The sequence below is a fragment of the Triturus cristatus genome, chromosome 4_1 (genome assembly GCF_964204655.1).
Source record: "Triturus cristatus chromosome 4_1, aTriCri1.1, whole genome shotgun sequence".
Lineage (NCBI taxonomy): Eukaryota > Metazoa > Chordata > Amphibia > Caudata > Salamandridae > Triturus > Triturus cristatus.
In genome coordinates, this window is record NC_140585.1 from 297,503,225 (window position 1) to 297,520,495 (window position 17,271).

Consider the following 17,271-nt stretch of genomic DNA (forward strand, 5'->3'; position numbering starts at 1 on the left):
GTACTGCTCCTTCCAGGGCACGGATGGGTCCATGAGATGGTTCCCCTCTTCCCTCTGGCACTTCTTGCCTCACCAGACACCATTTTCTAGTGGGGAAGGAATGTAGCCCACTTTCCTACCAATTGGGAGACACACTCAATGGATTGTTGTGGCATCCAACTAATTAACAAGGGCTGTACCCTACCATTTCTGTTGATCTCTCCATACTGTCTGCCTTCCAATAGAACATGTTCTCCAGAACTCGCCTCGATTGTAGAAGCATAAGCCCTTGTCATATTCAATGAAGGGGCCTTATGAATGTTGTCACTGGAAGAAAGAGGCACCAGGTTTTACTCTTTTTATGTCCTGGTTCCCAAAAAGGACGGAGGTCTTCCATCCTTCCTCATCCTTCGTCTGTTGAGCCTGATCATTCATCAGGACAAATTCAAGATTCTGTCCTTCAACCAAGTTCTGCTTGTTCTCTTTGTGAGTGATTGTGTCCCCGGGAGGCCTACCTACATCTAGCAATCTTCACAGATTCACTATCAGTTCACAGTTCTACTTTTTGGACTGACAAATATACCATGTTACAGCTTCCCTCTGATAGTCAGGAGTCCATAAATGTTCACACTTATATAAATGAATCGTCCAACTGGAATCCCCAGCACTCATCAGAGAGCACCTTCGCATGATGAGGCGCATGGTGACTCTTCTCTGTGACTTGGGCCTTTCAAGCAGAGGCTAACATTCTTAAGAGCCGTGCTGGGCATGACCCTTATGTAGGATTTTCTTACTCCTCAGCAAGAAAGAATTCTGATTCTTATGTTGCTGACTCAAGCACGGATCCCAGTTCTTCACATCTTTCGCCTGCTGGGCCTCATGGTCTCATGCAACCTGTTGGTGCCAGATGGTGGATGGGAGCTTGGTGCCTGAGAAAAGAGTGGCTGTAATACCAAGGGAGTGTCGTGACTTGGACTAGAGTCAGTCTATCAGATCTATATTGGTGGGTGATCTCCTCCAAGGTTTGGGTGTGTAGTTCTTTCAGCCCTCCGCAGGCATGGGCTTCCTTGCTCACTGATGCTTACTTGCTGCGCAGGGATGCCAATCTTGGTGACATGGTAGTGCAAGGCCTCTCATCCAGTGCTGGAGCTGTGGACGGTCTGCTTTGATTTGAAAGTATTCCTCCCTTCCATTGCAGGGAGATTTTATCAGACAACACCAGCATTTTCCATAATATCAATACAGCTGTGTGGGATTGTGGAACCTGTTTGAAGGCAATTTCCCCTATTTCAGTGGGTGGAGCAACATAGATTTTTCCAAGTAGCAGCTCACCTTAAAAGTTCCCTCAATGCGAGAGCGGATGCTCTAAGCTGTCTCCGATATGAGGATCATAAGTTTGAACAGCATTCAGAAATTACAAATATGATCTTCTCCAGATTGGGGAGGCCATACTTGTATTTCTTCACCCATACAACCTTAGTTTTGTGCCATACTCTTCCCTTTGGATCATTCCCTTGGCGATGTCTCCTGAGAGAAACTTTAAACCACATATTCACTTTAGAAAACAATCCCAAGCATCAGACTGGATCTGGAAAACTTTGAAGCACTTTCTCTGCACGCAGAGTAGTGGTCTGTGCAACTCCACATTGATGCCCTGTGCGCCGGATGTTATGTGCATGGGCCTATTTAGGCATCACTCATTCACGCTGACATCAGTTCCCATCTTTACACACCTACAGATGCGAATTTGAACCAAAAGATCGGCAGGGTTTAAGGCTTGTGGGGAATGTCAGACTGTTGTTGATGACTGATCCTCACCTGGTCTGCTTGGGGTCGTTGTACAACTCCGCAGTTTGCAGCGACTGTGCCGGGATGCCCCTCGAAGGACATTCAGTAGCACACAGTGAAGTTATTCATCTCCTGACACCGGAAGACTCCATGTTGGTTGAACTCAGGGGGACAGTGGTCCCACTTCCGCTGCAAGTCATCGTCATGATCTTCAGATAAGTCAAAGAAAAAGAAGTCCTCGTCCAAGTGGGACTCCTCCCAGTTGCGCTCCTTTAAGCCCCCCTCTAAGAGGGTGCAGAGCTGTCACTGTGCTTCCAGGACCTGCACCCTCAGCTGTTCCGCAGAGTCTGTCCTTGACCCTTCCCCCGTGCAAGCTTGTGGTTTCTGGGACCATGGTGACTCTGTTACAGATTGAGGAGTTTCTTGAGGCGATGATGGGCTTATTTGGGCAACAGACTTCCTTTGGAGTTCTTTCAGCACCCATGGAGCAGAGAGTTCTTCCAACTGGACTCTCAGTGGTGGGTCCTTCCCTCACTGCCAGTAGTGCCATCTGGAAAGTTTTTCGTCAGCAGTACCCCGTGGCGTTGGTCGATTCCACGGCCGTCGTCGTTGTCACCGTGATGACATCGCGGAAGTTACTTAGACGCCGCGCTGACGTCAGTTGTTTCTTTTTCCACACCAGCAAGCGCAGATCCGGAGAGAGCGGTACCCCCAGTCACTTTTTGATTGACTGTTTTGCAACTTTTGTTGTCTTCTTTTCGAGTCTACATCGACTTCTGCTGCACGACGGAAGCCCGGTTTCAAGGTCTGCGGTTCCTGTTCTCGACTGATGTCAGTAACGGATCTGCACCGTGTGTGCCTCTACTGCCTGGAGCGCGACCACGATCCCAAGTCGTGCTCCGACTGCTGAACCATGGCCATGAAGTCTTTGTGGGAGCGGTCCCGAAAGCTACTCTAGGCCCGGCAGTCGGCTCTGCGTCGTTCAAGTCCCGGTTGCGTGGGAGGTCAAGGGACCGATCGCGGAGCCACCATCACTCCTTTTCTAAGTCTTCGCACTCTGGGTCCGGTAAGTTGATGCACAAGAAGTCGGAGAAGCATCGTCGCTCTTTGACTTCCCCTCATCCGTCGGGCGACGCAACGAAGATAGTGGGTGGTGCCGCTCCCGCGGCTCGACTGTGGCCTTCACTCCCTCCCGAGAGCAGCCTCTGCCCAGCTTCATCAGTTCTATGAAGCGATGCATGCCATCTTTGGGCAGCCTGACTCTGCCGGTGCGCCTTCTGGCCCCGTGGACTCGCTGGGATCCCTAGGCCTTAGGCGCCCCCTTGGATCCAGACCTGGATCTGGATAAGCGCCGGTTGACCAAATAGCAACTCTACTGGCGCCGATTCCACCTGCACCAGGTCCGCAACTGGTGGTGCCGACCCCGGCTTCCACCCCTGTGTGGATACGGAGCCGGTGGATACTTTTGTGCCTGCATTCCATCCTGGCCATTTTCAGCCATTTTGGCACTAGAGGAGTGTGAGGAAGCCTGGGAGTGGTCTGAGGACCCTCTCACTGCTCAGTTGGAGTACGATCAGGACCTCGTTGTCTGGACACCTCACCAGACCTTGGCATGTTTTCTCCTCCCACTGTGGCTACAGAGGAGGGAATGTCTTAAGCAGATGGGCGGCCAAGACCCTAAACCTCGAGCTACCAACTGTGGCAGTAAGGACTAACCTCCTGACAGAGGTGCTTCAACCGGTAGGGAACTCTTTGGAGCTGCCGTTTAATGAAGCCCTCGCGGACATCCTTATGGGCACCTGGTTCAGGCCCAACACAGGGGCTTCTGTGGATAGGATTGTTGCCAGACGCCACCACCCGGCCGCCGGCGACCCCACGTTCCTCTCCCAACATCCCTCCCCAAGAGCTTGGTAGTCCAAGGCTCAGCGTCCCAGAGCGCATTCCCTACAGCACCACCAGTCCGGGAATCCAAGAAGCTGGATCAGATTGGGAAGAAGTTTTCTTCCCCCATCTTAGGGTTGCGGTTGGTGAACACCGCATGCCTCTTGGGCGGTTATTCCCACTTTGTGTGGGATACAGTGGCTCAAGTGCTGCCTCAGTGTCCGGAGGAGGCCCGGGCCATGCTCTCCCGTGCTGTTGCCGAGGGGAGAGACGCAGCAAAGTTAGCCATCCGTTGTGGACTGAACACTGCCGACTCACTGGGTAGGACCATTTCAACGTCGGTGGCGCTTCGCCGTCATGCATGGTTGAGGACGACTGGCTTTTCTGGGGATGTCCAGAACACCTTGATGGACATGCCCCTAGATGGCCGTCGCCTGTTCGGCGACAAGGCAGACAGGAGCACTTCATGGACTCTAGTACTACGGCCAAGTCCTTGGGCCTCTCCACCCCGCACAGTCTGCCTTTTCGCCCCTTTCGTGGCCATGGAAGGGGTGCCCCAACACGTTCCTTTCAGAGCTACAGGCCAGCGTAAGCTGTTCAACCTCAGCACGGCTGGGACGTGGGAACCACCGACGTGGTTCTGGGGGCCAGACGGCAGGCCAGTCCACCACCGCCCCCTCTGCAGCAGCCTCCAAACCTTCCTAGTCCGACCTTTCAGGCCCATCCTACGCCAGTGGGCGGCAGGATTCACCATAACCCCCCCATACCCCCCCCCCCCCCCCCCCCCCCCACTGGCGCACCATCATGTCGGACAGGTGGGTTTTGCAAATGGTCCGAAGGGGTACTCCCTCGCCTTAGAGACTTCCTCCAGCCATGCCACCCCAGTACCATTGCATGTCGGGAGATAATCTGGCCCTTCTCCAACAGGAAGTTACGTCACTCTTGGCCAATGGAGTCATCGAGCGTGTTCCTGCCCCAGAAGTAGGTCATGGTTGCTATTCCCACTACTTTCTTGTGCCCAAGAAGGACAAGGGCATGCGTCCTATCTTGGATCTCAGGGATCTCAACCGCTTCCTCCAGAAGGAGAATTTCAACATGTTGACCCTGGCTCAGGCCTCGTCTGCCTTGAAGACTGGATGGTAGTGTTGGACTTGCAAGACTCTTATTTCCACATCCCCGTCCTGCCGGCCCACCGGCATTACCTGCGGTTCACGGTAGGCCACAAGCACTGTCAGTTTACCGTGCTCCCCTTTGGCCTTACCAGCGTCCCTTCGGGTGTTAACGAAAGTGATGGTGGTGGTCACAGCTCATCTGCGCAGATCAGGGGTTCCAGTCTTTCCCTATCTCGACAACTGGTTGTTAAAGGCAGGTTCGCCCCAAGCGGTCGTCTTCCCACCTCCAGTATGGCCGAGTCTGGCATCCCAAGCTTCTCAACATGGCCATCGATCCCCCGATCTGCCTGCCTCTTCGGGGGGGGGGGATCTTCTGTCGCAGCAGCAGGGGACGTCCTCCACCTGAACCTGTCCAGCCTCCACCTCCTTGCGTGGAGATTGAGCGGCGGCAGTTGACGTCATTTGACTTGCCTCCCGAAGTCTGTGATGTAATCTTGGCAGCCAGTTGTCCTTCCACTAAGACGGTATATGCCTGCAGATGGAATACATTTGTGGCATGGTGCACAGCAAAGGCTGTGGATCCCCTTTCTGAGGTTCTCTTGTTCCTTCTGTCTTTGGCCCAGCATGGCTCTGCTCTGAACACTCTTAAGGGCTACCTTTTGGCCATTTCAGCCTTCCTCAGGCTCCCTGATGAGCCTTCTCTTTTCAAGTCCCCTGTTGTAAATAGATTTCTCAAGGGCATTACTCATCTTTTACCTCCTGTTCCCTTCGTAATGCCTCAGTGGGACTTGAACTTGGTTCTTATCTTTCTGATGTGCACTCCCTTTGAGCCACTACATAACTGTATCAGATTCCTCACTCTGAAAACTGCTTTTCTGGTGGCCATCACCACCTGCGCGCAGGGTGAGTGAACTACAAGCTCTGTCTTCCATGCCTCCTTTCCTGGCTGTTCATCCGGACAAGGTCGTCCTCAGAACTCGACCTTCCTTTCTTCCAAAGGTCTTCACTTCTTTTCATATTGTTCAAACCGTCACTTTGCCCACCTTCCTTCCGCCTCCGCATCCTTCAAAAGAGAAAGATAGCCTCCACCGTCTGAACCCAAAACTTGCACTTTCATTTTATTTGTATCGCACTAAGCAATTCCGGGTGGATGACCAGCTCTTTGTTGGCTATATGGTCGCTAAAAAAGGTTGGGCCGTGCACAAATGAACCATCTCCAGGTGGGTCGTTCTGTGCATCAAGGCCTGCTATTCTTTGGCAAAGAAGTGGCCTCCAGTGAGGCTGCGCGCCCATTCCACCAGGGCGACGGCAGCTACTACTGCTTTGGGACGAGGAGTTCCCCTAAATGACATCTGTCAGGCAGCTACGTGGGCATCACTGCATACGTTCACCAAGCACTACTGCCTGGACAGCCAAGTCCGGAGAGACGGCTTCTTTGGCCGCTCAGTTCTCCAGGACTTTCTGGTATGAACTTGGTTCGCAGACCCACCTCCGGGGTTGGTATTGCTGGGGTATCTATTCTAAGGTAAGGCATCTATAACTAACTGTTTCTTTCAGATAAACAAGTTACTTACCTTCGGTAATGATATATCTGTAAGAAACATAGGTTAGTTTTATATTCCTTACCACCACACCCATCCTCCCCATTCTGCGAACTGATTTCTAGGGTTAAGGACATCCATTCAGGGCCCTAATTTTGTGCACCAGTGGTCAGTGTCTTGCATGGCTCTGCATTCCTGGCGCGGAAAGTCGTGTACAGAACTGCCGTCAGCGTGCGAGGGCTGTGTCTAAGTAACTTCAGCAACTGACGCCACCTACCGACGTGCAGGGGTACTGCTGATGAAAAACTTTCCGGATCCAGTCTGACGCATGTGGGTAATTCTAAGGTAAGGAATCTATAACTAACCTATGTTTCTTACAGATATATCGTTACCTAAGGTAAGTAACTTGTTCTTTGTGCACCAGTCTTTCCCTGCATTCTGTGAATACCACATGCTTCTGGGCTATCTTATTTCATGCCATGCAGGATGATTGTGATGCAGAGAAATGTACAGTTTCCTGTGGCCTTAACACTACTGACCATTAGGCAGAGCTGGTGGTACCAGTGTCTCCATCCTGAGACATGCGTAGATGTGGTCAGCTGGTTTTGCTTGTGATGTTAAATCAAGCCTCATGGATTTGCCCTTAGATGATTCCCGACTTTTCTGAGACCAGGCTGATTCTGCACTGGAGCACTTCAAGGATACCAGGGCTATGACCCACTCCTTTGGGCTGTCTGCTGTTCCTCATAAGTAGCATTCTCACCAGGTTTGGACTGGGACAGAAATTAGGCCCGGGCACCAAAATAAAAATGGGCTCCCTTTACGATTCAGATAGCTAAAAAAAAGTGTTCCACATTTGCAAACTGGGACACTTTTGAATTTATAAGGATACACTGTGTAGATATATTGCAGGTTTTGGATGACTGCTTGCATTTGTGCTTGCTAAAGTTAATGTTTGTGGTAATATCAGGGAAATCAACAATAAAACCTGGCCCATCAGACCATAAAACAGGCCCACAAACAGACAAAAAAACAGCACACGCACTGACTTATCAGACCTGCCCTTCGGGCACTGTCAAATTGCCCTATAGGAGCTGTCCCTTATTGAATCTTCTCCCTCTCACCTCCTTACTGCAGAAGGGCAAATGCTCAACTTGGCCCCACATCTTTGAGAAGGCCCAACTTCACATCATTCTGTTGGAGCTGCAAGCCATCAGTTTAATTTTGATAGCCTTCCTACCAACCTTCAAAGGGAAGTTGCTTCAGGTATTCGTGAACAACATCACTGCCATGTGGTACTGCAACAAGTAGTGCAGGGTGGGGGTCATAGACTGTGCCAGGAGGCCCCACACCTCTGAACATGTCTGTAATGCCAGGATATCCTTCTGGTGGAGCAGTACCTGATTGGATCCCCGAATACCAGGGCAGACAAACTCAGCCATCTGACTCCTCGTGGATCACAAATGTTGGTTACATCCAAAGGTGGCCATAAGTCTCTTCCATGAATGATGATAACCTTGCCTTGGTCTATTTGCCACTGCTGAGAACCCACAATTTCAGCACTTCTGCGCATTGAAGTTTCCAAAGCTGCTCTAGTTTGGATACGCATTCGAATAAAAGAGGAACTCAGGACTCCTGCATGCCTTCCCACCTGTCCCTCTCTTGCCACAAGTCGGAGAAAGATTAGGAACAACCCAGCCCACGTTATTCTAGTGACTCTGAATTGGCCACAGAGATTTTGGTATCCAGAAATTCTGGGCTTGAGCATCTGTCCTCCGATCAGGCTGCCCCTCAGAGTAGACCCTCTGTCACAGCAGCAAGGCAAGGTTTTGGACCCCAACCTGCAGTTGCGCCACCTCCATGCTTGGAGATGGCGCAGCGGCAGTTGAGAGCTTATGATTTCCCTCCTGAGGTCTTGCATGTCATTCTGGCAACCAGACGTCCCTCAGTCAAGTCTGTACATGCCTGCAGTTGGGACAAGTTTGTGGCCTGATACGCTATCAAGCATGTGTACTCACTCCATGTCAAACTGTCCAAGGTTTTATTATTTGTGTTTTCCCTAGACCAGCAAGGCCTTGCTTTGGGCACTGTTAAAGGGTACCTTTCAGATATTTTGGCCTTTTTACGTTTGCTGGACCAGCCCTCTTTTTTGTCACCAGTTGTGAGGTTTCATAAAGGGCTACATTTGTTTCCACAGTCTCTTTTTATCATGACCCAGTGGGGCTTGAATTTAGTCTGACTTTTCTTATGTGTTCTCCATTTGAACCTATGGTTGTCATTGGCGCAGAAGGTGAATGAGCTTCAGACTCTCCGTTAACCCCTCTAAGACTACTACTTACCCAGGATCTTTGGTTATGTGCCTCCTTTTTGCCAAAGGAGTTCATTCCTTTTCACGTCAGACAATCTATCACCCTTCCGAAGTTTTTTGCTCCACCTCACTCCTCTAGAGAGTAGGAGAGACTATACGAGCTGAATCCAAAAGGGGCTGTCAGCTTCTGTCAGGCGACTAAGGGGACATCTCGCCATACGTTCACGAAGCACTGTTGTCTGGAAAGCTGTCTCTTTGGGCATTTTTCCCACTCTGTCCTGCAGAACATTTTTGTTTGAGGCAGTCCACGGGCCAACCACCTAGGGGGGGGGAGATATTGCTTTGGTTAGAATTCTCTAAGAGATGAACAAATTCCTTACCTTTGGTAATACCTTTTCTGGTAGGCACTATCAAACCAGAAATTACTCAACAACCCACTTCTCTCTCCGTTATGTGGAATGGACTCCTAAAAATCTGGACACTGGCATATTCTGATTTCAATGGCTCCACTTCTGACGGTGTGGACAAAGATCAAAAAAGAAATTGAAGTCAACGGGTGGAGGTGGTGCGTTTATAGTGGCCCGAAATTACACCCAGGGCAGGACAGAATCGATGCAAAGCTGCACAATGCCACCTACCAACAAGTGATGAAATGAATATCAACATTTGCTGGATCCTGTATGGCGCCTGGGGAATTCACAAGGTGAGGAATCTGTTAGATTTTGTATCTTCCCTAAAGGCGTTACTGAAGGTATGCAACTTGTTCTCCTTTGTTCAACTGTGGAAAAGTATTACTTCAGAGCCTTGGTTCTATGAGGTCATGAGAAATAACAGTTCTATCCAGTTTACCCAGCAGCAGTGTGTCAGCCTCACCCTTTTTTTTCTTCTTCAAAGCTGGATTTTTCCCATTTTTGTAAAACCAAAGTAGGGTGGCATTACAGTTGGTGAGGGTCCTGAGGGCGAGGAAGAGATAGATTTTCTGTTTCCTTTATTCTTGGATTAGAAATCATGGAAAACTAAGCATTCAGGTTCTCCAACGATCTATTCCAAGGAATGATTGAAGATTGACTCCAGAACTTTCCATCCAGAGATGCACTTCACTCAATTACCCAATCTTGGGACTTAACTACAATGCAAATTCCTTCTATCTGATAGAGACTTCCAGTTGGAGATTCCTTACCTTTGATTCCTTACTTTTGAATTTCCCAGGCGTCAGGCTGGATCTGGAAACTTTTGCTGAGCAATACCCCTGCCGCGTGACGCCGGGTGGCTATATTCGGCTCCACGTGACGTCGTCGGTAGCGCCGGTTATGATGTTGCTGTGCCGATGTAGGCGCCACCCAGTCGCGTGGATGTCAGTTCTTTTCTTTCCGCACCAATTAAGCGCCAATACGGGAACAGCTATCCCTCTGCCGCTGTTTGGCAGGCTTTTTCTCGACTTTTGTAAAATATTTGAGATACGACTTAGTGTGCGAGGGATGTCTGGTAGAAAGCCAGGTTTTACACCTTGCGGGACTTGTTCCTGCATGTCGGTCACCGATTCCCACCGCGTGTGTCTGTGGTGTCTTGAACGTGACCACGATTCGAAGTCGTGTTCAAACTGTCGGGCGATGGCCCGAAGACCTTGAGGGAGCGTGCGATGAAGTTGCTCGTGGCCCAGCAGTCGGCTCCGTCAAGCAAGACTCCGAGGAGGTCACGATCCCATTCGAGGAAGAGGAGATCGCAGGACCGCTCACCGAGCTCTAAGTCCTCTTCCTCCCATTCGAGGTCATCTGGACACTCGGAGAAGAGGCACAAGAAGAAGTCCAAGCGGGCTTCTTCTTCACCTCAGTTGGCGTCCGTTGTCGAGAAAGGTAAGGAGTACCGACGCTCTAGGCACGGTTCTGCGGAGCCGGAGCCAGAGTCGACTCCGCGCCTCCCCCCCCTTCCCAGGAGCCGAAGCGACTCCCGCTGAAATAAGAGTTTTACGAGGCCATGCACCGAGTATTTGAGCGGAACGGCCCGGCTGGTGAGCCCTCGGGCCCCGTGAGGTCGGATGGGGCCCCATCGAGTTCAGCGCTGTTGGCTCCGGCCACAGCGCCAGTGGGGCCTCAGGGATCCAATCCCGGATCCAGTAAGACGCCGGTCGTGCTAACGCAACCTTCCCCCAGTGTCTAATCCGAAGTCAGTGCCTGCTATGTCGCTGATGCATGTCGGTGGCGTAATCTCCATCCTCATCCTCGATGACACGGAGCCGGAACGGCGTCAAACGACGCCGATTTCAACGTCAACAGAACCCAGACGTTCTATGTTGTCATCTGAGCACTTTGTGGACGTGCTGGGCTCAGGAGAGGAATGGGAGGAGTCTGGAGACCCACTAGAGAACCAGGATGTCTGAGGAGACAATGGACTTGGGGGCCAGTGGTCTGGGTACTTCCACAGACAATGGCATGCTCTCTACGCCTACAGGGGCTTTGGAGGAGAGGGCGTCCTATGCCAGGGTGGTTAAGAGGGCAGCCAAGGTCCTTGGACTGGAGCTGCCCTCAGTGCAAGTCAGGACTAATCTCCTGACCGAAGTGCTTCAACCTGGGGCTTCCACCTCTGAACCCCTATCGCCCTTCTAGGAACATGGTCCAAGCCTAGCACAGGGGCTCCTGTGAATAGGACGATTGCTCGCCGCCATTGCCCAGCTCCGGGCGACTCAACTTCCTCAGCCAACACCCCACCCCAGAAAGTTTGGTGGTGCAGGCCTCTACTTCCCAGGGCGCATTCCCTTTCGCACCTCTGGATAGGGAATCCAAGAGACTGGACTAATTTGAGAAGATGTTTTCTTCCTCCAGTCTGGCATTGCGGTCGGTGAATATTGCATGCTTATTGGGCCATTTCTCCCACTCTCCTTGGGAGACTGTTGCACAGGTGCTGCCACAAGTCCTGGAGGAGGCCTGGGCTGTGCTCTCCTAAGCTGTCAAGGATGGAAGAGATGCAGCAAAATTCTCCATATGGTGTGGATTAGATACAACCCTGGGCAGGTCTATTTCAACAACGGTGGCCTTGAGGTACCACGCCTGGCTTCGTACAACTATCTTCTTGGGGGATGTCCAAGCCAATTTGATGAACGTGCCCTTTGATGGAACCCGCCTTTTTGGGAACAGACTCTGCCCTGGTCAGGTTCAAGGACTCTCAAGCTCTGGCCAGATCCTTGGGCCTCTCCTCTACTCCTCGTGGCCAGTCTCCTTTCGCGATTGTCCCCTCCGGCTGTTGACCATCAAAACAGCCGTCTTAGTGGCACTTACATCGGCCCGGAGTGTGAGTGAATTGCAGGCGTTATCCAGCTCGCCTCCTTATCTTATGTCCTTTCTGGACAAAGTGGTGCTTCGCACAAGGGCATAATTTTTACCAAATGTTGTGACCCCATTTCATTTGGGCCAATACATTACTTTGCCCACCTTCTTTACTCCCCCACATCCCTCTAAGGAACAGGAGGGTCTCCACCATCTGGACCCAAAAAGAAAGTTGTCGTTCTACCTTGACTGCACAAAAGAGTTCCGTGTGGATGACAAACTCTGTGGGTTATGTGGGAGCAAAGAAGGGAAAGGCAGTGCAGAAATAATCATCTCTCGCTGGGTAGTTCTTTGCATTAAATTCTGTTACACCTTGGTGAAGAAACAGCCCACTGAGGGATTAAGAGCCCACTCCATAAGGAGAAAGTCTGCGACTACGGCCTTGTCTCGGGGTGTCCCAGTCCAAGACATCTGTCAGGCAGCGACGTGGACATCATTGCACACGTTGGCAAAACATTATTGTCTTGATGGTCAAGTGCATAGGGATGGGCACTTTGCCCGTTCAGTTCTGCAAGACTTCTTAGTCTCGGTCATGTGTCTGCAACCCACCGCCGGGATGGTATGGTTTGGGTATCTGATTCAAAGGTAAGGAATCTGCAGCTAGAATTCTCTATCAGATCAACAAGTTACTTACCTTTGGTAACGCATTATCTGGTAGAGACTCTATCTAGCTGCAGATTCCTTACTGCCCCACCCATGCCTCCCCGCTTTGCGGATGGATGTAGTAGGTCTAGGGTTACTCCCTTTTCAGGGCCCTAGTTTTGCATATGATTACGTCAGTCACTTCATAGTTCTGTGCTTCTGGCGTGGAAAAAATGAAAAGTACTGACGTCCGCGCGCGCCTGGGTGGCGCCTATATAGGCACCGCGACATCATAACCGACGCTGCCTACGACCTCACGCAGAGCCAAATGGAGGTACCTGATTTCGCGTGCATGGGGTATTGCTCAGCAAAAGTTTCCAGATCCAGCCTGACGCCTGGGAAATTCAAAGGTAAGGAATCAAAGGTAAGGAATCTGCAGCTAGATACAGTCTCTACCATATAATGCGTTACCGAAGGTAAGTAACTTGTTTGATAGTTCCTGTGTCTCATACGTTTAATCCCCTTCATATAGGTAGAGGGAGGGTTTAACAATGGTACCTGAAAAGAAAGCTATCCTTTCCAGGATTTAATGATATTAAATGGCTCATGTGTTGAAAAGGCTGTATCCACAATGGAGACCACCTTTGCTTGGACCTATTTACACATGAAGAGACCAAGCTGTTGAAATCAAGTCTGCACCTTTACAGTTAATAGAAAAGGTAATGTTCAAACGACATAACTTGGGATTCCCATGATTAAGAAGTTAGACACTGTTTGCAAATGTTAGGAAATCACAGATGTTGAGCTCTCATTCTTTATGAAAACACCACATGTCCATTTTATTTCTCCTGAGTGGAAAGAGCTCCGTGGCACTTGTATTTCTCTACTTATGAACAGATTTATCAAGATTAGAGCTATCAAAACCACAGGCATGCCATTAATGCGACAAGTGTTTTATTGTGAAAGAGGAGTGTGTATCTTACAACTTTTGCAGATGTTAGTTACCCAATATGAAGTTCCCAGTTTACCCAGATCATTTGTTCACAGCCAATGCCTCGCTATAAGTGGACCTGCTATAAAATGAAAAATTAGTTTAGATATGCACATTATTTCAGTAAACTTTTGAGGTGCTTCTGTATATTCATTTGTACCTGAGGTATTTTTCATATATTTAAATCACGTTTTCCTCCCTCTGTATGTGTTACTCCTGCTTGGAATCTGGATTGATATTTTAAAGCCTATGGGTTGCTCTCTTGATAGGTTTGTTTTATACTACTAAATATCAGTGTGATTATTATAATACTTCCTGTCTTATCAAGAGAATCATTCAGATCTTATTTTTATGCCTACTCAATAGAAAAGGCAATAAGGTGATGGAAGGAATGCTTGAATTGATCTCAGCTTCTGGCGATTGCTCAGGGCTGCGTTCCAGACCATCTTTTTTCTCCCCCCTGTGCCGTTCTAGACAGAGACCCGCCTTATGCAAATCAGACTTGGTCCTTCTCTAATATGAACAGTCCAGCCCCAATTGACAGGCCAGGTCTCCTCCATATGGGAAAACAAGCAACCCCAGAAAGGTTCCAACCTTCTTGGGTCTTATCCGTGAGGTATAGCTTAATTCCTACCGTACAGTGAGCACGGAACCCACGCCTGTCACACTTAGGGCATCTGTTGCAAAAACATCAAGATGATGGAAGGAATGCTTGAATTTATCGTAGCCACTGGCGATTGCTCTGGGCCTCTTTCTGGAAGAAATGCTTTGACTTACAAGAGAGAGCACGTGCCGGCCTTGGCCATCTTTGTTTTTTTGGCAATGTGTACCTTGAGAGTAAAATTGGTGTCATGGGTAAATCCAAATGACCTCGCATTCAGTGAAAGTTGGAGTTTAAAGTCTGTTAGGTTCATGTAATTGAGCCGGCGTTCTACTTGTTCTGCGTTCTTGGCAAATAGCAGGAAATCTGTCTTGGTTGAGTTGAGCTTTAGGTAGGTGCAGGACATCCAAGTCTGAATGGTGTATGGGCAGTGTTTGAGGCTGTGGAAGTCGGTATCATCAATAAGGATGTCTTACAATGTCAATCAAAACACTGTGGTAGAAAACCTTTTGTTGATACTTACTCGTGTCTAATTGTACAAGTTATACGCCCCTGAGTGCCTTTCTCACCCACATGAGTTTTCCCGGTGACCAAAGTAAAGGGCATCTGTGTGTAATATGAAGCACCTTGTGGCTCTTGGCTCCCTCCACCACACTGTACATGTGGCTTCCCACACAAAATATCCTCTTGCCACCCTCCAGTCATCAATCTCGGCATTCCCATCATCTTTACTCACCCTCAGGGATAAAAAGAAAATCAAGAACTTACTTTGTATAGAAGACATGTATAGTACAATGCATGTATCCATGTCAAATTCTTACAATAATTTCCATCCCGCCCGGTATGAGCAGGGAAAAGGAGCACACCGCCAAGCATGCAAACTGAAGAATTCGCAAATTTAAGTCGGTCTTTTGCTTAAAGCCTCCTCTCAAAAATACTATTTTGAAGAAACAACATTTTTATTCATTTTCATCTCCTGGAAGATTTGGTTATCATCCAATTTCATCATTTTTACATTTATAAGGGCGCCGAACGTAATTGGCGAAAGCCTCCTGTACAATATCTCTGCTTAAGGAAATAAGATGACAGCAGGTGTTGTTTTTTTTTTCCCACTTGTGTTTGAATTGAAGTTGCTTATTTTAAGCAGTTCAGAATGTTGTGTGTTATCTTGTTAAGTATGTTCATTGTGCACATTCCCTGATCTGTAGACATGTAAAGCGTTTCTGCAGAGCATTCTTAGAAAACTTTGCATGTCACAAAACTGCTTCCCAAGTTTATCCGTGCATGGAAATGTTTTCTAACTGTATGATTCCAAGCTCAAGCTGGTGGCCGCATTCACTCTTCACAACAGCATGAGCCAAAGTTCACAACTCAGTACTGCGTTTTCAGGTTCTGTGACTTGTCTCTTCTACAGTTTGTCATTCTGCAGTTTTTACATGATCTGCATTTAATTCAGCTTCTCTTATTTAAATCCTTTTTTGCTACTTTTCTTCTATCCTATTTTCTCCCCCCCCCCCCCCTTTTTCTGCTTTATATCACTTTCAATTGCTCCTCTCTTTACTGTTCCATTACATCCAGTTCCCTGTGAGGAGGAAGGAGCCGAGGACGAGGTGGGCACAGGAAATGCAGAGGCTGAGGACACAGCTGGTGGCGATGGGAACACCTGTGCAGATCTTGGCGATGGTATGTAGTGTGTGCTTTTTAGTACAATACTTGGAAGGATCGCTTGTGTGAAATCTTTGATGCATTCCTCGGTGGAAAGCTACATATCTCTCACACAGCCACTATCAACAGAAGTCCTCTTTATAATACAGGTTTGTTAGAGCTACAAATTGCGATTAAACGTTTGCATCACTGGACTCCAAGGTGCTAAATGCTTGAAGCCAACATGCAGAGGTTATGGTAGAGTCTGTATGCACTAGTCCACTCATTCCCACATATAAATATATGTATATGTGTGTGTATGTAGGTATATATATATACTGTGTACTCCTTCACCAGCTTCCACGTTGCTCGGGAACAGACGAAACAGACCCAGATGTCAGGGCAAGTATTTCTGTTTATTTATCACCCAGCACTGCCGCCATTACGCGTTTCAGCCTTCCAGAGGCCTTGATCACGACGTGTAAAGAGGAGAACCACATTTTTAAAGTGCCAGTGCATGACCACTTGTTAAAAGAACAAAAAAGCACTATAGACATAGAAAACATCCTCGGCATCTATTTACCTATAGTACAGTTTTGCATTGTTCATGCAAATCGTCATTACCGAGTCAGTATAATGAAAAGGTGCATTTTGTACAATTCATACCAATCAAAAATGCATTACGGAAAAAAGTTGTCATTGTAAAAACAAGTCAGTAAAATCATTGAGATGCATTAAGTTTAGGAATAAAAAATATAAATATACAAATAAGTATAAATATAAATATAAATATCTAAAAATGCTAAAAGAATAAAACCCCAGTGGGTATATTCTAAAATTCATTTCTTGAAATATTGTTCATATTAGAAATAGAAAAAGCATAATAAATAATTCATAACACGTGTTTGCATAAATGTCCCTCAGTTATAATATACTACTTTCTTGTAAGGATTGTTGTCATAATTATGTATGCTTGATCCCCATGATCAAATATCAACTAGAGATATGATCAGATAATATAATGCTAAAGAAGTGTATTGTCGTACATAAAGTGCTGATGCTTAAACATTGAGCCCAAATGGGCTATGTTGAGTTGTTTTAAGTTAAAGTGCTTGTGCAAAAAAAAGTTCTACCCAATGCAAAAAAATTGTAAGTGCTAAAATAATTTGCTAAAAAATCACAAAATAGATTCTGAGAAGAGGCTGAAATGACACTACTAAAAAAGTCTGTCATTTGTATTCTTATACTTTCTTGAATTGTAACACATGCACGACTAACGGTTTATTACATCAATTCTATAAGCAGGTATAGAAATCTTCACTGGCATTTAGACCATTCGGTGATTTAGTATCTAATTAAAGAATATGGCGGGTTTTAAGTTTGCGTAGCATTGCTTCACGATTACCACCTCTTCTGAGGGGCATTACACAGTCTATCACAAAGTATTTCAATTGCATTACCATGACATTCTTTAAAAATGTCTGGGTCGCTGTTGATGATGGCTCTGACGTGCTGAAGGATCCT

At 48.0% G+C, this 17,271-nt stretch overlaps 1 protein-coding gene across 32 annotated transcripts in view; it reads left to right on the plus strand.

Annotated features, from left to right (window-relative positions):
• Window positions 1–17,271, plus strand: part of MICAL3 (microtubule associated monooxygenase, calponin and LIM domain containing 3) — a 1,875,796-nt gene that overhangs the window by 1,413,692 nt on the left and 444,833 nt on the right. For all 32 annotated transcript variants that reach the window (XM_085652129.1, XM_085652139.1, XM_085652136.1 and 29 more), the window contains one exon: window positions 15,682–15,786. In XM_085652129.1, the coding sequence (XP_085508255.1) occupies window positions 15,682–15,786 (105 nt within the window). The remainder of the gene's footprint in view (window positions 1–15,681; window positions 15,787–17,271) is intronic.